General features: G+C 40.5%; 1 protein-coding gene across 3 annotated transcripts in view; it reads right to left on the bottom strand.

Annotated features, from left to right (window-relative positions):
• ctnna2 (catenin (cadherin-associated protein), alpha 2) overlaps positions 1-27,221 on the bottom strand; it is a 270,175-nt gene that overhangs the window by 203,040 nt on the left and 39,914 nt on the right. For all 3 annotated transcript variants that reach the window (XM_086156790.1, XM_086156789.1, XM_086156791.1), the window contains exons 3-6: positions 25,917-26,112; positions 24,141-24,307; positions 20,443-20,562; positions 18,891-19,157 (exon numbers count right to left, since the gene is read on the bottom strand). In XM_086156790.1, coding sequence (XP_086012916.1) covers positions 18,891-19,157; positions 20,443-20,562; positions 24,141-24,307; positions 25,917-26,112 — 750 coding nt within the window. The remainder of the gene's footprint in view (positions 1-18,890; positions 19,158-20,442; positions 20,563-24,140; positions 24,308-25,916; positions 26,113-27,221) is intronic.

Raw genomic sequence — 27,221 nt, forward strand, 5'->3', positions numbered from 1 at the left:
TTTGCCTCCAAACATTCCTGGTTCAATTTCCATACTCTTCCTAGCCTGTCGAAGGGTTGCAGAGCAACACACTAAACAGAATACAGTCATTTGGAAGATGCTTTTATCCAAAGAGACTTAAAGTGGAGATGCCGAGGACTAACCCAGGACCTCATGCAAAGTATGCGCTCTACCACTGAGGTACATGTTCCCCAAACCCCTATACCCATATACGCCGTCTTGCTGCAACTAACTTTCATTCCTCTCCTTTCCAGAGCGTACCTCCACCTCTCTAGATTTTCCTCAACCTGTTCTCTGCTCTCACTACAGATCACAATGTCATCTGCAAACATCATGGTCCATGGAGATTCCTGTCTAGCCTCATTGTCAGCCTGTCCACCACCACTGCAAACAAGAAGGGACTCAGAGCTGATCCCTGATGGAGTCCCACCTCCACCTTGGACTTCTCTGTTACCCCTGCTGCACACCGCACCGCTGTCTCACAGCTAGCATACAAGTCCTGCACCACTCTAACGTACTTCTCTGCCACTCCAGACTTTCTCATACAATACCAGAGCTCCTCTCTTGGCAGCCCGTCATATGCTTCTTCTAGGTCTACAAAAACACAATGCAGCTCCCTCTGGCCTTCTCTGAACTTCTCCATTAGCATTCTCAAAGCAAATACTGCATCTGCATCTGGTATGAAGCCATACTGCTATTCACAATTGCTGACTTCCGCTCTCAGACTAGATTACACTACTCTTTCCCATGCATTTCCATGCACATCCTCACAGGTCAGTCCTCTTAGCGTCCCACTACTTCTTTGCTCAGCGCTTTCTCTGTATATACTCCTGCACTTCCTTATTCCACCACTAAGTGTCCTTATCTACTTTCCTTCCAGATAACACACCAAGTATTCACCTACCTGTCTCCCTGATAGCACTAGCTGTATTTGTCCAATCATCTGGAAGCTTTCCCTGACCACCCAGAGCCTTTCTCGACTCCTTCCTGAAAACCATACAACATTCCTTCCTTTTCAGCTTTCACCATTTGTCCTCTGCTCGGCCTTTGTCCCCTTGATCTTCCTCGTCACCAGAGTCATCACAAACCACCATCCTATGCTGTCTGGCTATGCTCTCACCTACAACTACTTTGCAGTCACTGATCTCTTTCATCGACCCTTGCCTCTCTTTCATTTTCCATGATGGGTTAAATGAAGTGGTCAAATTTCACTGAAGTTGTGCATTATGTATACCTGAATATGACAAGTGTTTTCTTTCTTCCTTCTATTTGGGGGTCCTGGATAGAAGGGTCCAATGAATTGCTCCTGATAGCAGAAAAGTAACCAGCTTTACACTTTTAGGAGAGTGTACGGGAGTTCACTTAGCAGATCTACATGGACTTGGTGTGCTTGGAGAGGCCATTTGACCATTTTTAAGTACTGTCAGGTAAGGTCTGGGATTGAGGAGGCCCCAAGGTAGAGCCAGGACATGCTGGAGGGACTATTTTCCTCAGACGGCTGAGGAGCACCTCAGGATTCCAATATTCAAGAATTATTTTGCTTCCATGTCACTGAATTATTGGAGAAGCATTAAATTATGGATGGATGTAATTGGATAGGATAAGTCATGATTGTGTACCTTTCTTAATTATTTTTTATTTGCTTTAATGTACCAAATGCACATAGAAAAGGTCATAAATCATACAATACTGTTGAGTTAGAAGGCAAACAATCTTCCATGCCTGTCTATGTGATGAAAGTTCAAACCATGCCCAGTATACAGGAGGGGTTAAAGGCTGGTCCTTGGGAAAGACAGGGCTGTCTATGATACTTTACAGAAAATATTGGGTGAGGGTTTAGGAATGTTTTAATAAAATTTGGTGATGATTATTATAAAATGTAGGAAAGTAATGTATATGTAATGGATGAAGTAATAAAAAAATTATTCAATAATAAATCATTTTATTATTTGCCTGTACAAGTTAAGCTGCTAGTGAATTGCCACACACTAATTAAAAGAGAAAAGAACATCAGTAGGATTTAGATACCTTTGTTGACAATAACATTTTGAATTTTTTTTTATAGGCATCGACATAAATTAATTGTTGCCTGTTTAATTAACAATTATTAGCCACCACAGTGTCCTCTTTCTATCTTGAAAAGACTCACATATACGATTATTAGGTTTGGTACAATATACAAAATCAATCCCTGATTGCTAAAAATAATGAGGCAAGTCTCATGCCAATCAGTTTAAGTCTTGTAACGCTGCATTTCAACGGTAACAAACTGTTTTAAGTGGAGGATGAAATAACATTTAGATCATTGGCAAAGTGACACATGCAATAGTGCTGCATACAGCCTCGACCCACTTGCAGCATCCTAACTCCTACATTCGAATGCTCTTTACTGGACCTCAGTTTGGCTTTCACGGTATAACCACTTCTATGGATAAGGGACTTTCTTACCAACAGGCCTCAAGTGGTAAGAATTGTAGACTGGACATTGCCTGCTACAGGTATGCCACTTGGCTGTGTGGTAAGCCCAGCTCTCAAGCTTTCCACTCATTACTGTGCTGCCATCCACTCCACAAACACAGCAGTGAAGTTATGGATGACACCGCTGTGGCGGGTTTGATCTCAGGCAACAACAAGATTCACTGCAAAGAGGAAATCTAGCAGTTGACAGGATTGTGTTCAAACAACCATGTCCTGAACACCAGGAACACTTTTCTTGCTAAGGAAGCTGGAACGGTTAACACTTTCCTCTCAGCTGCTCAGCACCTTCTGCAGAGCCACAAAAGAGAGCATCCTCCATCTCAGTGGAGGAAAATGGAAAATGTATAGAAACATTGTGTCAAGTATCACCAAACATCAGGACAGCTTCTTCTCCAGAGCTGTGAATGAAATCTACCCCCGACCCAGCAGGAACAACGTCCCCCCCCTCATGCACACAGGCACACACACACACACACACACACACACACACACACACACACACACACACACACACACATATACCTGTACTTTGCACTTTGAATTACTTTGATTTGTTGCGGTATATCTTTCGTTATCTTAAGTCGTGTGTCTTATTCCAGATGACTGCCTTGCAAAGCTGAAAACTACATGTCTACATGTTGCTATGCCTCACCTAAGGGCAATAAATATTCTCCATTGCAATCGCATTTGTTATGGGCACGAGATTGGTGGCATTAAATTGTCTGTTTTATGTCAATCTTGATCTCATTGGAGTTTTCAGGTGTTTCATGCGTGAAAAGGTTTGCTCACAGATATAAGTGCTACCAAAAAGTGTTGACATCTTCATTGCATGTTTTTTAATGTTAGGGTACGTGTTGTTTGGGAGAGGGGCATAGAAGTCAATGGGACTGTTGAGCTTGAATGCATCTTTCAGGACATCACAGTTTTGTAACTCAGCCAACTAAAACTGATAAGAAGGCTCGGCTTCATCCATGTCAGAAACAAAGGGGTTCTGGAAAAGGCGGATATATTTTGTATTAACATGTAGTTCACGGAATCGCACATCGAACTCCGCCTTCATCATTTTCAGCGCTTCCACATACGTTTCAGCTGGGAACAGGACCGCTGGGTTCTCTGCAGAGAGGTTTCAGGTAGCAGGAAGATGGATGAAGTTGTTCTTTTTCACTTGTTCCAAAAGCAGCGCTGTTTCCCCTCAAATGCTTTTATGTGGGAATACATGTCGCAAATTAGTTTCCCTTGGCCTTGTAGCTGCAAGTTAAGGCTGTTAAGTATTTCTGTCACATCTGTTAAAAATCCAAGATGCCATTTCCATTCTGGGTCGATCAGCTTGGGGACCATTTTGTCTTTTGAATGGAGAAATGCGTTTATCTCAGGTAGCAGCACGTAAAAACGCCTCAAAACTCTGCCGCGGCTCAACCATCGGACCTCTGTGTAGTACAGTACATCGCCATGCGCAGACTCCAGTTCAGACAGGAATTGTTGGAACTGCCTGTGTTTAAGTCCCTTTGCTCTCATGACGTTTATGCATGACACCACAACCTTCATGACAGAATCCCACCTCAACACTTTGCAGCACAGTGCTTGCTGGTGAATTAGGCAGTGGACTTGTAGCGGGGCGGTAAGACCCCGTTCTTCCATCGCCTGGTTCAGGAGCCCGATTAGACCATGAGATGCGCCCACCATACTAGGAGCTCTGTAAGTTGTGATGCTAACAAGTTTTGACCAGTCCAGATTCAACCCTTTCATGGTTTGGCAGACTTTGCCAAAAATATTCTCCCCATCACAGTCCCTTTGAGACTTTGGGGGGCTGCCAGGTCCTCGCACATTTCAAAGTTTGCGCTAACTCCACAAATAAAAATTATCGGTTGCGCTGTGTCCTGCAGATCAATGCTCTCATCCAGTGCTAATGAAAAAAAGGCTAATTCTTTTTATATGCAGCTGGGCATATACATTACCCCCAATTTCTTCAATCCATCTTTTGATTGTAGTTGCCGACAGACTCACAATATTAAAGACATCTTTCTTTTCGGGACACACCCCCTCCGCGACAGCATTAAAACATTTCTTGACAAATTCTCCATCAGTGAAGGTTTACTGCTGCTCGCTATCAGATGAGCAACCCAACAGCTTACTCGAACAGATGACTTGTTCAGCTGAGCTTGGCGTACAAATGCACTCTTCTGAGCTAACAGTCCACTTTTTAGCTTTGAGAGTTTGTCTGGTCGCATTGGACCTTGCAAGCTATCATACTTATCTTTGTGACAGGATTCATAGTGTTGGCGCAGATTGTGTTCTTTGAATACAGCCACCTTCTCTTGACAGATGAGACAAACACCCTTTTCTTTGAAATTGAACAAAAAAATAATTGTTTGTCCACTGCAGGTTAGATACCCTGCATCTACTTTTCTCTTACCTAATCTTTCGCCATTATTCCGTGTTATTTGAAAGTGGTATGTCCAGGATTTTTTTTTTTTTTGGGAGGGGTGTCAGATGAGGCACAGACTGCAGAAGGGTGGAATAGAATGCTACGTTCTATGCATGTACAAGTCACAATTACGTGGCCAGAATGAAAAATATATCATAATGCATCTCTGGTATTGTTCAGGGGCCAGGCAAAATGTGGAGGCAGGGCGGATCTGGCCCGTGGGCCACAATTTAGGGACCAATGCCCTAAGCTTATTTGCTGGTACTGTGGTGTGTCCACCACAATAAATATGATTCAAATTTTGATATTTTGTCTCTTTGAGACATTGTATAGGTGATAGTGATTGCGTGAGCTTTCTCACAAGAAATACAGCAAAATAACAGCAAAGACATCGACACATTAACCAGTTCTAAGATTCTTGGAGGCTATGACAGTACTTGATGAGACTAGACCTTCAGCTCATATCTTAAGTGAGTGAGTCTGTCTTACCTTCGCAACCAGGAAAATAATTGAATTATGTGTTACATAACAGTGGCTGTGATTAAGGTGTCAATCAATGAAAGTGCTGTTAGTCCCATGTCTGTTTGCTACCAAAACAATTCATCAGTAGTTGTTGTGAAATGAGAATTTTATGATCCATTCTCTATTATTTTATCAGCAGGTACATAGAATTCATCATTCCTTCACACACGCGAACAGAAAACCTCTAATATGTATTTTCTTAAGTCTGAGCAGAATGTTAAAGCGAAATACAGTATAGATATATATATATATATATATATATATATATATATATATATTTTTTTTTTTTTTTTTTTTTTTTTTTAAGAAAATAAGAATATTCAAATCTTCTGCCTGGATACAGATAACATTGTTTGGTGCATGCTTTAGAGGTTGGCATGATCTTTGCTATGGATTTAAGAACATCATTCAACATGACAGAACTTTTTGAACTTTGTGAAAACCCACCAAACCACCAAACCCTTATATTGACAGAATACACTAAATTTTATACTACTATTTTAGGAATACAAATTTCTACCCAAAGAGTATTCTCAAAATCCTTTTCAATTAGCACTCAGCCAAGCCTCTAAAACCATTTTTGTCATTTTTTACCCAAAGCCCCCACAATTATTTAAACCTATTCTGGCTGAAGGACAGCCTTCAAATATCTAAAGGGTTATCTGTGGATAATACACAGTACTTCTCCCAAGGACTATTTTCAATCCTGGCAGTACCAAGAACTTGGTATTCCATTGCTAACTAAAAAGATCCTTTTGAAAGACAAAATCTCAGTTTTCAACTTCAACCCCAGAAGAGCAGTTTCTTCATAACAGCTGTATATGAGTCTTATAAGACAAAATTTTTACCTCACCTTTGTCAACATTAGACTCAGTGGGTTAATCAAAAGCTGATGATTGGGGACGTTCTTTGTTTGATAAATTTTGATAAACTGCATTAGGACTACAGGAGCTTTTAAATAAAAATAATATTCAGTTGTAGCACTGAGTTGTGAGGACTGTTTGTGCAACCATGTCCAAGTATGTTTTTGTGTGTATAAGGATTTGCCCTTTCCATGTTTCTAAACTGATTTAGCCAGCATATCACCAATCTATAAACTAGTCATGCCTTTGGAGACTGCAATGTTGTTTTGGAATAAAAGTGTCTTTTGAAAGTTATGTGTCCAACCCCAAAAGCTTTCCAAATAGTGAGATGTCAAGACAACACCATAAATCCTGTTAATAAGATCTGACAGAACCTATATCTAGTAAACTTTTCAGAGAGGAAATTTGGTTCAGAATTAGGTGCCCCTTAAGATGCCACCCTTACATCATTCTTGCTTCAAACTACTTGCAAAAAGGAATGGCTTAGTAACATTGAGACATCAGACGCCAACCCTGCTACTTGAAATCTTGTTGCTCTTCTTTCTTCATATTAATCCCTGTAGTTGGGAATTAAGCATGTAATATTTCCAAAAGTAAGTAAGTTAGTCACAAAACAGTGTTCCGACTGATTAGTAGCTCTGCAAAAGAGCTACATGCTGGGTACAAAGGGATTTAAATATTGTTGTAGTTGGTGTAGTTTTCATCTACTCACGACAGTACAGCTGTCTTTTGAAAACAAAGACAACATTTAAATAACTGTGTATGAAAGAAACGCAGTGTACATGTAGAACATACAGCACAGTGTCGCAGGAAATAGACTGATTACGAATTTTTAAATTGAACCAAAATAAATCTATCATTTTAAATACATTTAAGTATGGATAACCGATTGATTTTGTTTCATTTAGATATTTTTGATTTTTTTTTTCTAACAAATTTTTAACACAGGACATGGAAAGCCAAGACTTTGAGGTTTGTCGTGCACATTACAAAAGGGTTGACCCCATAAAACTTCAATTCTTAGCAATAAAACAATAATAGAAGACATAGCTATTGTTTCTATTGAAATATAAATATCCTTATCAATGATAGCCATGTCGGACGGGTCTCCATGGGAATAAAATAGTTCACATATAAGTGTTTGCTTTTCAAATAATTTCTAATAAGATGCAACACCCCTTCTCTGAGCTGCCACCTTACTGTGGTGTAGGGGTTGGCACATCCCAGTGATCCTGGGAGCTATGTTGTCAGGGGCTTTATGCCCCTGGAAAAGTCAGCCAGGGCAAACAGGTCCAAGACCAAGCACAGCTCAGAAAATCCCATTAAGCAGAAAAAACATTGGAGCCAGTTATCCCTTGCCCAGACACGGTCACTGCCCCCCCCTTCGGAGCAATGCTCGGTGAGGGGCGAGCTACTGGTGGCTGGGCCTTTACCCATGGGGCTCGGCTGGACACAGCCCAAAGGACTGACATGGGTCCCTCTTCCTCCGGGCTCACCCCCCACAGGAGGGGCCAAGGGGCTCGGGTGCAGTGTGAGCCAGGCGGTGGCCAGAGTGGGGGACCTTGGCAGTCTGATCCTCGGCTGCAGAAGCTGGCTCTTGGGACATGTAATGTCACCTCTCTGGCGGGGATGGAGCCCTAGCTGGTGCAGGAGGAGATTACAGCTGGATATAGTGAGACTCACATCGACGCACAGGCCTCTCTCGAGAGAGGCTGGACTCTTTTTTTACTCTGGAGTTGCCCGCGGTGAAAGGCGCTGGACAGGTGTGGGCATATTGATTGCCCCCCAACTTGGCGCCTGTACGTTAGGTTTCAACCCAGTGGACGCGAGGGTAGCCTCCCTCCACCTGAGGGTAACCTCAGGTTGGGGGACAGGTTCTGACTGAATTATTTGAACAGTTTAGTTTACCCCCCTTTCTTGGAGTCCCTATAGGGGATTCTAAAGAGTGCTCCTACTGGGGATTCCCTCATCCTACTGGGAGATTTCAATGCTCACGTGGGCAATGACAGTGTGAGTTGGAAGGGCATGATTGGGAGGAATGGTCCCCCCGATCTTCACCCGAGTGGTGTCTTGTTATTGGATTTATGTGTTTGTCATGGATTGTCCATAAAAAACATCACGTTCAGACATAAAGGTGTCCATATGTGCACTTGGGACCAACACACCTTAGGCCACAGTTATTTGATCGACCTTGCGGTTGTGTCATCGGACTTGCAACCGCATGTCCGGGACACTCAGGTGAAGAGAGCGGCGGAGCAGTCAACTGATCACCACCTGGCACCGATGGGTGGGGAGAATACCGCTCAGACCTGGCAAATCCAAACGTAATGCGAGGGTCTGCTGGGAATGTCCTTCCCCCTGTCAGAAGGACATTCAACTCCCACCTCCAGCAGAGCTACAACCACGTCCCACGGGAAATGGGGGACATTGAGTCCGAATGGGCCATGTTCCATGCTTCCATTGTCGAGGCAGCAGACTGGAGCTGCGGCCATAAGGTGGTCGGCACCTGTTGGGGAGGCAACCCTCAAACATGCTGGTGGACTCCAGCGGTGAGGGATGCTGTCAAACTGAAGAGGGAGTCCTATTGGGCCTTTCTGGTCTGTGGGGCTCCAGAGTTAGCTAACAGGTACTGGCAGGCCAAGCGACATGCGACTTTGGTGGTTGCTGAACAATTCTGTTCACAACTTTTATAGACAGAATTTCTCCATGTTTAGAAGCAGAGAGAGAAAGGGCAAGAGCCTGTAACTGAAAGTAGAGACTTTGAATATTGGGACAATGACAGGAAAAGCTGGAGTGTTACCATGATGCCAAGAAAAAGGGTGGATATATTGTGTGTCCAGGAGACTAGGTGGAAAGGTAGTAAGGTTAGAAGCTTAGGAGCAGGCATGAAGTTGTACTATCATGGTACGGATAGGTACTGAAATGGAGTAGGACTTATCTTGAAGGAGAAGTTTGTTAGGAATAATCTGGAGGTCCAAAAGAGAGTCAGATAATCTGATGAGTCTGAAGCTAGAAACTGAAGGTGTGATGCTTAATGTTGTTAGTGGCTAAGCCCCACAGGTGGGATATGACTTAGTGGAGAAGCGAAAAGTCAGGAGTGAGTTAGATGAAGTGATTCATAATATCCCCAGAGGTGAGAGTGGTAGTTGCCGTACACTTCAATGGACAGGTTCGAGCAGGCATTAGAGGCAGGTTTGGTCCAGGATAGGAACACAGAGGGACAGATGTTGGTAGACTTTGCAAAAATGATGGAAATGGCTGGAATGAAAACTTTCTTCTAGAAGAGCCAGGGACATAGAGTATCTTATAAGAGCAGAGGGAGGAGCGCACAAGCAGACTACTGCTTGTATAGACTAAGTAATCTGAAGGAGATCAGTGACTGCAAAGTAGTGGTAGGTTAGAGTTAGGATAACTTTTAAGAGCAGAGGTATGAGCACACAAGAAGACTACTGCTTGTATAGACTATGTAATCTGAAGGAAATCGTTGACTATTGTGTAGTGGTAAATTGTGTTGTAGCCAAATAGCGTAGGATTCCACGTCTTATAGTCCACCTGGCCAAACAGCACAGTGAAATTAATCCTAAACCTGGCATATTAGGGGTGCAGTCTTAACTCTGCATTGATGTCATAGTCTTTAAGACTTTAAGTCATAAGATGTTCAAGGCAGAGTGTGTGTGTGTGCACTTACATATATATATATATACACAGTATATATATGTGTGTGTGAGTACATACATATATCCATCCATCCATCTTCTGCCACTTATCGAGGGGGGTTTGGAACCTATCCCAGCTATCATCAGGCATGAGGCGGGATGTACACTGGACAGGTCGACAGTCAGTCGCAGGGCCACATATATAGACAGACAACCATTCACTCACTCAATCATTTTTCCAAATTAAACTGCTACATGTTTTTGGACTGTGGGAGGAAACTGGAAAACTGGAAAACTGGAAACCCATGCAGACGTGGGAAGTCATGCAAAGTCCACACAGAGAGGTCCCCTTGTCGTAATCAAACCAGGGTCCTTCATGCTATGAGGCCTCTTTCTTTCTTTCTTTCTTTCTTTCTTTCTTTCTTTCTTTCTTTCTGTGTACATATTCTTGGCACAATGTCAGATGTTTTCTGATGTGTTGGGCTCTGTCAGGGCTGCTCTTAATAACCATTTTAGAGTCATAATGGACAAAATTTCAAGCCACAGGGGAGAGGAGTATTTTGTACTGGACCCTAGGATCACTTCTCTGCATTTTATGGACAATATGGTCTTGTTGACCACATCAACACATGACCAACAGCAGGTGCTGGAGCAGTTTATGGCTTCATGTGAAATGGTCAGGAAGAAAGTCAGCACCTACAATTTAGAGGTCCTGTTCTGTCCAAGACAGTAGCGCATAATCCCTGCAGGTTAGAAGGGAGTTTTTTCAAGTAGGCCTGCTAGCTGCCCCAAAAGACACAGGAAGCATTATTTATCCTTTCTGGCTTGGACACACACCTTGATATCACCAAGGAAGCGCTTGAGTGCACCATTGGAGAAAGGGGCACCAAGATTGATCTGGTCAGTCTGCTGCCACTGCAACCCAGCTTACCAGTTTAGCAGTTGTACACTGATAACTGAAGATGATGATGATGGTACTCAACTAATGAAATAGCATTAATTGGAACATACTCTTAACTCCTTAGTTTGGCTTCAACGGATGTGTTCCAATTCAATGACACAGTGTTGCTTGTTGTCAAGTCTACTTGCATCAGATAGAGGCTAGAGTGTTTGTCTGACTTGTTTGTTTCGGGGCTTTTACATGCTGTCTTTTAAGTTTTAATTAAAATGTAATTGGTTACAGATATCACTTCAAGATGAAGTGTTGCTAAGTTGCAAACATTAAAAGTGATCCTGGGTGTTTCAGATATTTAAAAAAAGATCCTATTCTGAAAAAAAAGCAAGGATGAAAAATGATTTAAAAAACACAATGGATGGACTTCTGAGGCTGTATTACATATTGCACTGCAGCCCCAGATATGGCCTATCCATGTGATATCTATATCACTTTAGAACTTACCAGTGGTATTGGAATATACCAATATAAATGCCAAATACTATCCCCAACCTGCTAACCAATTTGTCTTTTGGGGGCAATGTTTGCAGCAGTAGTATTTAAAGGACTCCACACTTGTATGGCTAAGCAAATAAAATCTGGTTTTAGTTAGCCTATAATGTATTCAAAGCATGAAACCAGCATATGCTTGTGTAATGCGGCAAACAGACCCTGCAATGCATATTGGAGAGTCCTGCATAAAAATGAAACACTTTTACCAAATGAGCTCTGGGAATGCATGTAGAAAAGCTACCATTTCAAACGCATCCTTTTGCTCAAGACAAATGAGACAAAGAGAACAAAGACAGGAAGCTAGAAGGAGAATGGATTGAAAAAGAAGGGTGAAAGGAGAAGAGGACATCTTGTATACAAACAATCCCCTTCCCCAAAGAATAATGAAAAAAAGAGATATAGCACATGAAGATGGAAAGAAAAACTGAATCCTATATGACTTAGATCCTATATGCACAATCCTAGTAATGAATGTGTGTGTGTGTGTGTGTGTGTGTGTGTGTGTGTGTGTGTGTGAGTGTGTGTGTGTGTGTACATATAGACATGAGTTTGGCTGATCAATGAAGTCTGGGGAGATGGGATCAGTGGTCTGCATTCATAAATCTAATTTAGCAATAGAGGACAGATTCCATCTCACTAATTCAAGAAAAAAAGGTGTTGCTGACTCTTTCTCCCCAGCAAGACAATGAAAATATTTCCTTTTACCAAGGACTTACAGGAAAGGGGATGCAATTGGAGAAAATAGGGTAAGGGATAATGGGGAAAGTAAAGAGGAATGAGAAAAGTAATTAAGCATTGCCATCTACTGGCCATGAGATGAACATTCTCTTGAGTCTGGATCACAAAGAATTGAGATTTGATAGTAACTGTAACAGAAGAATATAAAGAGAACCTTGGAATTTTTTCCTTGGTCAGTTGCATGACCTGTATCACAGAATGTCTTGATTTTTTTTTTTAATGCAGAGAAAGCATCTGTCCAATTGTAAACTAAAAATGAGAGGATTAAATCAAATATCATAATGGAAGGCTTCTAGGTGAGCAAGGCCAAAATCAATTATCATAATGGAAGGCTTCTGGGTGGGTAGTACCAGTTTTCTGCCATAAGATTAATGGTTGCATTTATAGAACGTTTTTACAGGTAATACAAAAAATCTGTGCCAAATATTTACCAAACTGAGGGCTGTGTATTTCAGACGTAAAAAGGACAGTGTAATTGCTCCTGTGTAATTGTGCTAGGACCGAATGTTATATGCTTATATGTGCTACATTGTACCCTAAGCTAAACATCCATGGTGGCTTGACTCTGTCTGTCCTTCCACTGTATAGGCCCTGAGCAAATATTGTTTTTCAAATGACTGCAGACCCCCAACAAATCAAATTTCAAAAGCAGCATCATTAAACATGACACTACCATCAATCAAATCAGAATGAGAATATTTAAATAAGAATATATAAATAAATCTATATAAATATTTACACCTTACACCGACAGAGAAATAAGAAGATAGTACACAATACAATATACAACAATACAAAAATTTACTGCAAAGCCATATCAACAGTGATGTCCCAACTTTCCAACAATCTAATTTACAGCAAAAATATAGATATTGGGTCAGAGGACTGTGCTTGATAACTGTACTCTTTTTTCCGTAAAGGAAGAATCTAAATGATTTGGCAAAAGTAAGGCTGAAGAGGTAGATAAAGGAAAAACAATAACCAACATGCTTATTACATTTCAAAACAACAACTTAATTGCTCTAATATTGCAACATCCATAGTAAAAGGGAAAAAGCACGTGATTTTGGATATGCACGAAGACAACTGCTTTGACTTGCTAGGTTTGGTGATAATATGGAATGCATATTACTTTTGGAATGGAATGGAATGGAATGCTTTACTTTTGCAGCAGTGAATGAGCTAACATGACTTTCTGACGTGCCAAAATTAGCTGTGGAATAGTAGCTTGGAAAAATAAAAATAGATAGATAGATGCACCACCTGTAGCTGCAAGAGGCTGATTGAGATCGTCTGACTGCAAAGTTCCAAGTGTTAAGTTTGGTTTGAGGGGAGTTGTTTTTCAGGAGCTTGGCCCCTAGGTTCCAGTGAAAGAAACTCTGAAAGCTTCAGCATACCAAGACATGATGGACAATCCCATGCTCCTAACATTGTGGGAACAGTTTGGAGGTGGCCCCTTCCTTTTCCAACATGATCACCAGTGCAGAAAGCACACTTTTCCTTTCATTCTGGCCAATAGTCTTTTATAAATGGTATCCCTGAAACTTTTCTCCACCCATTCCGACCTGCTTGACCCTACCTCTTCACCTCTTTTCCACACTCTCCGTTGCTCTGGACTATTGACCCCAAGTACCTGAAATCCTCCAGCTTCTTGATCTCCACTCCCTGTATCCTCACTGTTCCACCCGAGTTCCTCTCATTTACACATATATATTCTGTCTTGCTGCAAATAACTTTCATTCCTCTCCTTCCCAGCCCATACCTCCACCTCTCTAGATTTTCCTATACCTGTTTTCTGCTCTCACTACAGATCACAATGTCATCTCCAAACATAATGGTCCATGGAAATTCCTGTCTAACCTCATCTGTCAGCCTGTCCACCACCAATGTAACCAAGAAGGGGCTCAGAGCTGATCCCTGATGGAGTCCCACCTCCACTTCTCTGTTTCCCCTATCACACACCGCATCACTGTCTCACAGCTAGCATACATGTCCTGCACCAGTCTAACATACTTCTCTGCCACTCCAGATTTTCTCATACAATACCAGAGCTCCTCTCTTGGCACCCTGTCATATATTTTTTCTAGGTCTACAAAAACACAATGTAGCTCCCTCTGGCCTTCTCTGTACTTCTCTATTAGCATTATCAAAGCAAATACTGCATCTGTAGTACTCTTTATAGGCATGAAGCCATAATGGTGTTCACAAATGCTGACCTCTGCTCTCAGTCTATTTTCCACTTCTCTTTCCCATAACTCTATTGTATGGCTCTTCAACTTTATTACTCTATAGTTGCCGCAATTCTGCATATCCCCCTTATTCTTTTTTTTGCCTCTGCTACATCTATCTTTACCTTATGTTGTATCTTGCTGTATTTCTGTCAGTTCTATTCAGTCCTCTCAGTGTCCCACTTCTTTGCTAACCGCTTTCTCTGTATATACTCCTCCACTTACTCATTCCACCACTAAGTCTCCTTATCTCCTTTCCTCCCAGATAATACACCAAGTACTCTCCTATGTCTCCCTGATAGCACTAGGTGTAGTTGTCCAATCATCTGGGAGCTCTTCCTGACCACCGAGAGCCTTTCTCAACTCCTCCCTGAAAACTATGCAACACTCCTCCCTTTTCAGCTTCCACCACATCGTCCTCTGCTCTGCCTTTGTCCTCTTCATCCTCCTTGTTAACAGAGTCATCGCACAAACCACCATCCTATGCTGTCTGGCTATGCTCTCACCTACAACTACTTTGCAGTCAGTGATCTCTTTCAGGTTGCCTCGTCTATACAAGATGTAGTCTACCTGCCTGCTCCTACCCGTGGCTCTTATAAGTTGCCCTATGTTCCTGTCTTTTCTGGAAAAAAGTGTTCGCTACAGTCACTTCCATCCTTTTTGCGAAATCTACCACCATCTGTCCCTCTGTGTTCATATCCTGTATGCTAAATCTGCCCATCACTTCTTCATCTCCTCTATTTCCTTCACCAACATGCCCATTGAAGTCTGCACCAATTACCACGCTCTCATCACTGGGGATATTCTGCATCTCTTCATCTAGCTCATTCCAGAACTTCTCCTCCTCAAACTCACATCCCACCTGCGGGACATAGCCACTAACAATATTGAGCATCACACCTTGAATTTCCAGTTTCAGACTCATAAGTCTATCTGACACTCTTTTCACCTCCAGAACAGTCCTACAAAACCTCTCCTTCAAGATAACTCCAACTCCATTTCTCTTCTTGTCAGTACCATGATATTACAACTAAAAGCCTGCTCCTAAGGTCCTAGCCTTACTACCTTTCCACCTGGTCTCCTGGAAACACAGTATAGCCACTTTCTTTCTCTGCATCATGTCGACCAACTCTCTACCTTTTTCCTGTCATAGTCCCAATATTCAAAGTCCCTACTCTCAGTCCCAGACTCTTGCCATTCCTCTTCTCTCTCTGCTTCCAACATGCCTTCCTCCTCTCCATGTTGACCTACAGTAACCCAGTTTCCATTTGTTCCCTGTAGGCCATTGGTATCAATGGCGGTCGTTGTTATCCCGGGCCTCGACTGATCCGGTATGATCTGGTAATTAGGTTTGATTCTCAAGTTTGGTTTTGGCAAAAGTTTTATGTCGGATGCCCTTCCTGACACAACCCTCAGCATTTATCCGGGCTTGGGACCGGCTCAGGGAGACACTGGCCCATACTCCCCCCCCCCCGAGGCTGCATGAGGGGGTTCGGATAATTATGTGGCACATCTGTATGGCACATCTGTATCTCCCTAATCTAATGTACAAACAGTTGCTACTGGCTCCTTTGTGTAAGGGAGGATTTGTTACATAGTAATGGAATTTGGTTTTAGTATTTGAATGCATTGTGTCAACTGATATATTAATAATGCTGTCAGCATTGTTATGATTAAGAATGCTGACAGTGAATGATTTACTTGCCATTTTTAAACAAGAAAAAATTATGCTTGCCTCATCTAAACTTGATAGATTTTGCCCTACAACAGTCGAAAACTAAATGTCAGTAAAAGAAATCATTAGTAAGGGCTTACCATCATGTTTGGTTAATTCATGTGTTGCCCTTTCACTATAGATTTATATCTTTGCCCAGCATTCAAAAATCTCATCTAACCTTAGCATCACAGACTGTACTTATCCTGAAGCAGTTAAGACAATATAATCAAATCTGATTACTTAGAGAGCAAAAGGAGGAGAGACAGAAAGGTAGAAGGAAAGAGACAAAGAAAAACATTAACTTTTGTAAGAAAGAGACATAAATAAGAACGCATTACACCGCTATTATAAATGGATCAGAATTGAATAAAAATTTAAATATACTGTATGAATGATAAAATGTATGACTATGGAAGTTCGTTTAGAAACAATGAATGCAGGTATTAATAATAAATCAGCCAACACAAAACTATTTTTCATTATGCATATTGTTTAGATTGATTTAGACTAAAGATTAGCAGCAACTGATACACTAAGAAAACCATACTCTCCTCTAATAGCTATCAATGCCATTCATGGCCAACTATAGCAGTATAAACGGAGAATGAAACAAAGACCGCAGCTGACTGAGACTGTGAACAGATGTTTAAGGGGCCAGTAACTGAGGCACAATGAGGTTGCCACCATTATTGGAAACAAAGCAACCATGCCTTTGAGTGCTCATGAAATGTTTGTGGACATAAGAAAAAAGAGAAAGAAGAGAGACAACATAGAGAAACCACGTATAAATAAAACAGAACCCACCATAACACAAACACACACACACACAAGTATGCATCGTAGCTTTATTATATCTGGTCAGGTCATTACGATTTTAAGAAGATCCGACCACAGTCTGTCTCGCTGTAGTAAATTACAAAATAAGCATGCACCAGCTTTGGGCACAGGTGTACTATGTGATAGAAGACTATCAGCCAGAATGAAAGGAAAGGTGTACAAGACAGTGGTGAGACCAGCGATGCTCTATGGCCTTGAAGCAGTTCCAATGACCAAAAGACAGGAGGCAGAGCTAGAGGTTGCAAACGTTCTCTTCGGGAGTGACCAGGATGGATAGGATCAGGAATGACTATATCAGAGAACCAGCACATATTAGATGTTTTGGGGAGAAGGTCAGAGAAGCCAGACAGAGATGGTTCGGTCATGTACAGAGGAGGGATAGTGTATAGATTGGTAGGCGGATGCTGGAATTGGAGCTGCCAGGAAGGAGGTCTTGAGGAAGGCCAAAGAGAAGATTTATAGGTGTAGTGAGAGAGGACATGAAGGCAGTTGGTGTGAGAGAGGAGGATACAGAGAATAGGGTTAGATAGAGAAGGTTGAGATAGAGAAGGAGTGGTGACCCCTGAAGGGACAAGCCGAAAGGAGAAGAAGAGGCTTTGGGCACAAACAGTGAAGCAAAGGACAGTCTGAGTGGACTGCTGCTTATCCGCATAGCAGAATGAAATTTTGCAGGTCCTACTCTTCTTAAATATTTAGTGGTTATTTCATGATGATGAAAATACAGGTTAGCTCTGGTTAGGTCAGGTAAAGTAAGGTAGAATTATTGCAACAACACACTGAAAGTGCCAGTAAGAATGCTGTAATTTCTAAATTGAAAATTATGATGTTACGTGGACCAAAAAGTGGAATCAGAAGTGTACAATTGCCTTTCTCAGTATTGTGGGAACAGCATTCTTCCTCAGTACTTGGACTCCTATGATGATGACTAATCACTTATCTGGCATGAATACAGAAAACTCCCAAGACCATTATGGTATTGAACAGAGGTCCCTGGAGTAAGAAATTCTAACAACGGTAAAAATTAAGACAAAGTAGTATAATCATTGTGGTTTTATATGCAACAACAGTGGTGAAACTATGTCGCAAAACCCCAGGAAACCTCCCAGAGTGCTTTATTCACATGCAAGCGTCCTTTTAGTATTTCATCCTTATTTCATACTTTTTCTGCGTTGTAAAATTCATGTAAACTAACCGGCAGTGTGAGATCACCAAGTGCAATGATGTGGCAGCCAGAGCAATGTGTTCATGCAAACATCAATAACTTCTGACTGAGATGTAGCACATTCAAAGAGCAGCATAAGCATTTTAGAAAAGTCTACTGAGGCAAGGTACTGAATAGTGGAGAATCAAACCCTAACCTTACTACTGAAATTGAAGTTACAATTTTGACTTTGAAATTTAAAAATCTGATTTGGTCCTGTGAGAAATGTCAAAAGTAGGCATGATATACTTTTGAATTTTTGGCATTCTGAGTCTTCACAAAATAAAGACATTTGATTAATTCCAAGCCTTCAATTTTGTTTGAGAAAATTCTAATGCAAATATTTTTGAAGAATATTTTGTACTTGCACAACCATGACTTGAACAATATCAAGTCTGACTTTACAAGCTGTTTGATATGATGATAAGATATCCAGAAACCACTAACTACCTGTCTGCTGCAAAAAAATTGTTTCACATAGTTTGTTGTCAATGTATGTCCACTAGATGGAGACAGTGAATCATGGTAAAATTACAAAAAGGTATGTTCAGTGTCCAAATGAATTACATTTTAAATCAACAGGACTTCTCTGTGTTCACCCTGCAACTTCAATTATCTTCAGAAAAAATACTTCAAAAAAGCTATAGTTTGTAATTTTTCCAATAGCTAATTGTAATTTATTAGACTGTTCTTATGGTCTTGGTTTTACCACAGAACAAAAAAAAACCTGAAAAGTGACAATTAAATGTGAATATTGAACTTTTAAAGAAAGACTCACATCAAATTCATTTAGCGCAGCAGCGAGTTCCCCAATTCCAGCATGTCCATGCTTCTCATCGGATGGTGACGTGGCCTGAGCAGCACTGGAGATGCCCCCAATGGCCTCCTGCACTTGCTTGAACACATAGTCACGATTTGCACGCGTTGCAGCCACATCCGGGTGCCTCAGAAAAGCTTGTGAGGCAGTATACAGCATTGTGGCATTTTTCTTAAGAGCCCCACGTGCAGCTGCCATTTCATCTCGACACTGGGGATCTTTCAGTTCCTATGACAGTGAGCAAGAATGTTAAGTTAGCATTAGTGATTAGTTGTAGTCACATTTGAAATATAAATGTCATACACAATGAATCAGTTCCTTCAGGGAATTCTCAATAATAGGTGGAATTTAATGAAGTAATGAAAATACATGATCTCTCTTGAAAACAAATATACCATCTTATCAATTGTCATTGTTGCCGCTACAGAAGAATGTTATAGTGGCAATAGAGCAGCTATTCCGTGGCAATTCAAGAGAGAATTCATTTTTCTGTAATAGTTTCCAATTCAATGTCCAAACAATAACTCGTAGGAAAATCCTCCAGGACAAAACAAGGCTTGAAATTATATTTCAAAGATGAAATTATGTTATATTATACGCCACCACTCTCTGCTGCAACTATTAATAGTATAATTTGTCCAGAAAATTGTTATATGTACATCCCTGGACAACATTCTATCCTTATTAACATTAAAGAAAAGAAAAATAAAGAAATATAGATCAACTTGCAACAAAGAGTAATTTTTTTTTACCAGCTATTAACACAACAGTGCTCGCTGGTTTGCTGAAGTAGCTTTCACAAAGCTGGATTATTGTTGTCAATATTCGGCATGTGTTCGCTAAAAAAATTAAGCAGCTTATCAGCGTAATAGGCGTGTAATGTCTTTAGGTGACACCTTAATTTATTTGGCTTCATGCTGTCCGCTGCCAACATTTTTAGGCACAGTTAACCTCCAGCCTTTCCTCGTCTCCCACAGTAGTCACAGTCAAGCCAAGTCCTACATACGCTTCGTCATATTTCCTCGTCTTAGCTTTCAGATGACTTTTGTTTGTCTCATTATCTCCATCTCTCACTGCCTTTCCTATCATCCCTGTTAAATTTCTCCATGGTGTCTCTTTAGGGTTTATTCACTGCACTTCATATTTCCTGCTTTGTGCTGTGTGTGTGGATGCTCAGTGCAAAAAACCTACACCATAGAAGTAATACTACACCATAAGCATGTTCCCCGGGGTCAAATAAATTCCCCCCGAAACAGAAACACACAATTAAAGAAGAGTTGCTGTAAACTAACGCACTATTTAACACTTTCAACTAGCTTTCATTAGATCTTCCTGTAACCTTCTCTTCAATTAAATAGGATGTGAGGACAAGGAAAATTGTTATCAGTATCTGTACCCTTCAACTATTTGATTTGAGATGTCCAAGTACAAGAATGCGGTACTGTCAGATGTGCTTGTTTGTAGTTGTTTTTTTTTCTACCGGTGTGTCGAAAAGTAAAAGCAGGGAAGTTACCTGCTGTCTGCGAGCTGCCACATAATTAAGCTTCACCATTTCCTTTCCAAATTCTTTGAAGCGGTTTGCCAAGTCCTGTTCATTAGTTGCATTCTTTACTCCTTCAAGAGCCTCCTCCACCTATCACAACAAAATACAGGTTGGATTGGAAAACATTGGTTGAAACTTTCAAAAACGAACTTTACATGAGATGTATATTTCAATCTTATAAACTAACCAAAGCCATTTGATGTTATAACATTTGCTAGATAGATTAACAACAATCCATCCATCAATTATCTACCGCTTATCGTACACGTAAGGTTGCGGGGGATGGTTGACCCTATCCCAGCTATCATTGGGCAAGAGGGCTAGAACACCCTGGACTGGTTGCTAGTGAATCACTGGGCCATACAAAGAGACAAAAAAACATTCACAAACAAGGGCGATTTCACCAACTTTTCCAATTAACCTGCTGCATGTTTTTGGACTGTGGGAGGGAACCAGAGAACCCAGACGAAAACCGAGCAGACACAGGGAGAACATGCAAACTCCTCACAGATATGTACCCTGTTGAACCAGGAATCGAACCAGGGTCCAGGCGGAAGCACTGAGCACTGTGTCATCCACTAACAAAAATCATATTTGGAAAAAAAACCCACCATGATCATAGAGAAATTTAAATGGGCCTTATATTAAAAAGCCTTCATCCAAAAGTGACACTGAAGCTGCAGAGGAAACTCCTGAGAACTTTCAAAGCCAGACATAGCAACAATAATAATAATAGGGCGGCGCAGTAGTGCAGTGATTATCGCTTCAGCCTAACAGCATGAAGGACCACAGGTTAATTGGAAAAAATTGGGAAAATTGCCCCAAATGAGAGTGTGAGTGAATGGTTGTCTGTATATGTGGCCCTGCAATTGACCGGTGACCATTCCAGGGTGTATCCCACCTCTCACCCAATGACAGCTAGGATAGAGTCCAGCATCTCCCGTGACCCTGGGTGCAGAATAAGCAACATATGATGGATGGATGATAACGTAATTTCCAGACTATTGAGTGCACCTCAATACAAGGCGCACCGGCTAGCTGATCGCTATCTTGTGCTTCCTCCTGCGCACTAAAACCGTCAAAGTCGTCTTCTTCGTTGTCAGAGTTGAACGGACTCAGAATTTCCCGGTCATATCATTGGTCCGATGTGACAAGAATAAATGTTTTAGTGCCGTGAAGCACTTTAGCCCCCTCCAAAAAAATCCATATATTAGCCGCATCGTTGTTTAAGTGGAAAAAGTTGCGGCTCGTCGTCCGGAAATTAAGGTAATCATAATAATCATAATAATCATAGTAAGTGATAACTAATAAGTCTGTTTTATAAAGCATTTTCCATCAAATTGGTGTTCAAACAAGTAGAAATAAAAATAACAAACAATGAAATTTTAAAAGTTGTTAATTTGTTCGTTCATTGTTGACTATTTAAGGTACTGCATGGTTTTTAACTGTGGGAGGAAACAAGAAAACCTGATGATATCCAACGTTGACAATTGGGGACCAAACAAACTCCTTACAGGAACGTCACGTCAGATCCATATGTGGGGGAGAGCGCTAATTACTGCACCACTGTGGCAGCCATAAAAAATAAAAATACTAATATAATTTTTTTTTTTTTTTAATTCAAAGTTTGAGTATTTAACTTACTGCACCCTTCCAACATCGTGACCACTTTTAAGAATAATTACTCTTCAACCCCTCACTCAGCACAACAGAAGCCAACAGATGACAGCAGGATCCCAAGATTTGGAAAAAATTGCCCACTCAAATCATAGCTGATCCATCTTTGGAGTCATTTTAAGCATTTCCTGTCAGCTCTTTTTTGGTTTCTGAGCGTTGCTAATTTTGATTGCATTGAATTGTGTGTAGTAAATGTTATCTTAAATCCAAATGTATCAATTTACTCAATGTAATTGTGGTTTTATGTTTGCATCTTTCTGGCTCGTTCCTTCTCAACCATTATCAGACATGTGGTCTTAGACTTGTAAAGTACTTTGGTCAGCTCATATTAGATACTTTGGGACACAAATCATCAAGGACACAATTCTAAGAAACTCATCTCAAATTTTGTTCTAGGAAAAACACTCATCAAGAAGAAGAGTTTTGTATTTGCAAAGGGACAGGCACAGGCAGTAAGGGACCAGTATGATGCAAGCATCAGGGAAGAGAGCCTTAATATGAAAACCGCGGCAAAAAGGAAGACAACACAGACAACATTGAGAGCGAAATTGTCACAACATTCATGTGCTGTATGAAATAATAACCATGGAGTATCAAATGGGTTTTAATTTTTTTTTTGTTCGGTTTTGATATTTATTTTTTGCCTGCTGTAGCTTCCCAATGTGAAAACCCTCAAATGTACGTAACCCCTTGAAATTCCTCTGTGCCGCAAGAGGCCAGAGGAGCTTGGACCTATACCTGTCCATTTTTCATTGGTTCTGTCAATTTTGACATGGTGCAAGAGGACAGACGATAACAATTGTTTTTAAAAATGGCCCTTAAAACAAATATCTGATAATGGGTGTGGCTTTTGAGTTCATTCAATCACTAAGCACCTACATCAAGTGAGTTCCTGCCTCAGGGTATGAGCTAATACACCATAGGTGTCTAACTCTAGCCCACACTGTAATTATATTTGGCCCACAAAGCCATACCAAATGACTATTAGAGCTGGCCCGCCGGGATAGTCTGCAGTGCATGTACTGCTAATTCTATAAATCCCAAAATGCTACTTAGGCAGAAAACAGGATTTTGAATGTGTGCAATATTAAGTTATATATTGTATAGTATTAAGCTATGCTTGCTCAATATTTCGTTTTTAAGTAAAACCTGTTTGGGTTGATTGTTATATCTGGAGGAAGATTTTTTTCTGTAAATATCAATGTTGGCCTATGACTTTGTCTCAGTTTGGAATTTTGGCCCACTTTGTATTTGAGTTTGACACCCCTGTAATACACTTATAGGAACAGTGGTCCATGGTTCCCATGCTATCTGAATGCATGAAAAAATGACTTAGTCCCCGAAAAGATAATAACTTCTAAAATGTCCTACAGTATCCCACAATATGTGCTGTAAAAGTAAGCTTTTTCAAATGACTGCGTAAAGTCCATGCAATTAGGCTAAAACATCACTCCAGCAGTGCAAGCGTGTGTTTCTGGTTACTCTTATCAATATGTCCAATACTGCATACTGTATATTGTTTCCTTGGCTCTGGATTAATGCATATGATCATGGCATCAAGAAATGTCTGATTCCTGTCATGAGTGGAGTTTTCTTTGTGTTTCTTTGGCATATTCTAGTCACACAAAAGAGTACCTAATTAGTAATGCTTAATGATTGCCAAAGGCTAGGGGGTGTTTTAAAATGAAAGTGTGTTTTATTTAAGAATAGTCACTTGATTATGTGAGATTTTTTTTTTATATAAAGGAAAAATTTGATTCCAGCGTACTTCCTAGCCTGTAGCCTGTTGCTTGTAGTAAAGCAAGTCACTGAACCCCGAACTGCTCCCTTGTTGCTGTTCCATAGCTGCCTTCTGCTCCTGGTTCATACATGATGCTTTAAATACAGTGGTCAAATGTTGATGATGTCATGCTGTATATATCACGGAACAATACTGACAATAATGGTCATTTTTCTTTCTTTCTGATTGTAACTTTAAAAGTTATACTTACAATTTTAAGATGGGCCAGTAGCCTCATGACATCTGCCATGTCAGCAAGGATAAGCAGGCGTGTGACAGCAGACAGCAGGGCTCGGGCAGCTCTCACCATTGTACCACGTTTCACAGAGGAACATGGGTCATCCGCAAACTCTGAAGAGGCAATACGCATAGTCTCTCCTATAAGATGACAGTAGAAAATATGTTGAATATCATTTATATTGCACAATATGTTGTTACTATGGCAATATGTGCATGTTTAATTATAGGAATGCTTTTTATACCACAATATAATCAGAATTTTACAAAATGAATTCTGATGACATGAGGTACATAGTCTCAGGACAAAATAAAGGAAAGCTTGCTATGATCATGTAATAAATTGTTGTCATGTTCAGAATCTCACTTCAGGTGAGGTGGCAAGACAGCAAAATGTGGTACAAAAAGAGGAAACTGAAGTTTTTAGTGTTGGGATTAACAATGTACCAGTATCATGACTAAATGTGATTTTTCAATAGTGTAACTTCTCAAGTTTTGTTACAACTGATGGTCTAAATGGCCTATTGGTAATAAATATGGCGAGTTTATTCATTGTCTCCGAATTGTGTATCACTCCTTTAATTAAATGGTAGTCTTGCACAAATCACAATCTCCAACATATTTTTCTTTACAACATACAAATTTGAATCACAAGTCACTGCTTTAAAAAGCTGAGTTGTTAAGTGTAACGCACTGTGAGAATAATTCATTAATTGTAAGTTCTATGTTAATTGTTATGTAGAACCAAAGTTTCTTTGAGAAAGGGAATCCTGAGAAGGAGAGAGAGAGAGAGAGAGAGAGAGAGAGAGAGAGAGAGAGAGTTATAAAGAGAAACAGATTAGCAGAAAGTGTACAATGAAGAATCAACAAATATTCAATAGAAAAAAACTGAACGTTAACAGACTTTCAGTTGGATTAACAGGTAGTTGTTTCTCTACATAGGCAAGCTACTAATTTATCCTGACAGGTAATGCCATGACACCTGATATTACACAGGAATAGTTTAACTTCAGCATCATCATACAAAAATTAGTTGTTAGTACAATATACAAGAGGCTGTTTGATGTCTATTCATTTGTGACTCAGTAAATCCAGATTCATTTGAAGGCTACTCGGAATATACAAACTACCCTTGTGGTGTGTGGTCTAGTTACTATACAGATTATTAAAACATTTAAATATGTGACAGGTTTCATGAACAGAAGTAAAACTGTCATCTTGCCTGCCTCAACATGAATATGAGACTATATTTAAAATCAATAGAGACCATGTTTATTTTTCAATTTGTGGACTTTCTCATTAAGTAGCAAAACCTCCATCCATTCCTCATGGGCCAAAAACTCTGTGGAGTCCCAAATTGAGCTAAGGATAGGCAGCCATAGAGGTTCCTTTTGGGTCCATAGCATGTAACTGTCAAATACAAAGGTCTATAGACCCTATATCAGGCTTCAGTCCAGCTCATATGATGCTTTTATTTACCGATATTGCAAGTCTAAAAGTTAGGTTATTTTGATCATGATATTTATTATTCTATTGTATATAATGATATGTAATTTCTACTCGATAAAGACATTTTAGAAGTTTTGGGTAAATGTATACTTGTCTTAACACTTTGAGCAGCACTTAATAAATGACTCGTGCAACATAAAAATGTGTTGATGAATTGATTGATTGATTGCAAGACATGTGATCAAATGCATCTCAAGGTAATATTGGTACTACATCTTTATGGAAGGTTAAACCACTTCACCTTGCTTACGGACATCGTCCACAGCAGCAATCAACTCCTCTTTCAGATCTTGGCTGTCTTTGGCAATCTGGTCACCTTTCTCCAGAAAGTTCTGTGTTGCCTGCTCAACAGATACTGCCAGCACATGGGCCTTCTTGGAACGCCCTTTCTTCTTACTGGATGGCCCTTTATTGCTTGTGTTCACCAGGGTAGTCACCTGTGAATGGAGAAAAATTTAATTGCTTTGGTCAGGAATACCCTGGAGCTCTGGAACTGCACCTGGCTTCTCAGCCCCTCTGCAGTGGCTCCCTGAAAAAAAAGCAATAACAATTAAAAAATGAAAAAAAAAAAAAAAAAAGAATAAAATTGAAATAACTTGGGCTTATTTTGAATAACAATGTTACTGTGATACTGAAAATTTTATTTAACACAAGCAAAGTAGTATCTCCTTCCAGGTATCGAAGGTATGGAGGTGTGTTGCTGAGACAGTGAAGAGAAGAAGTGAGAACAGGAGTGAGAGGGACAGGGAAAGAGAGAGAGACAGAGAGGCAGAGAGATTGAGAGAGAGCGAGAGAAAGATTGAGATATGAGTGTATGTGTTACTATAATGACGGACTTGCAGACAGGTAGAGTTAGTGATTACCTGACAACACAAGTTAAGATCCTGTGCCTCTTCCTGCCTGCTGTACATGGCAGAACTGCTACGCTAATCATGGACAAAAAGAACTGGCTCACATCTTTTCTTGAAAAATAAGTTTTATATGTGCAACTCACTGGTTATTTTACAGATAGTACAACAATATATAAAACTTAAAATGCTATGTTTCCTTTATTTTCAGGGTCAAATACAGTGCAGGTTCTGCAGCTCCAGGTGGATGTTATTTGGTGGGGGAGAGGGGACAAATGACTCTTGACTGTAAAGGTAACAGACCCCTGTTTTGAATAAATAGAAAATGGTCCACTGATTTGACTATGAGTGATCATTGTATATCCCTATAATTGGCCCTGTGATCAACCGCAAACTGTTCTAGAGTGTTCCCCATCTCTTGCCCCGTGTCAGCAGGGACTGGCCCAAGTCCACAACCCTCTGTGTAGAATAAGCAGTAGTGGCTCCATGATTATTATTATTCAGGCTGTTCCTGTTAAGCTACCTGGCCCCAGGCATAGCAAATTGGCATTTATTGACACAACCCCCTCTCCCAAACACAAACACAAACACAAACTTGTAACAAGGTTTCCTCAGACTTGTCAATTTGAGTGAGGTTCCTTACTTACTTACTACTTACTTACTTACTGACTTACTTACTTACTTACTTACTAACTTAC

This window comes from Fistularia commersonii, chromosome 12 (genome assembly GCF_037954325.1).
Source record: "Fistularia commersonii isolate RoL2024-O1a breed Wild chromosome 12, RoL_Fcom_v1.0, whole genome shotgun sequence".
NCBI lineage: Eukaryota > Metazoa > Chordata > Actinopteri > Syngnathiformes > Fistulariidae > Fistularia > Fistularia commersonii.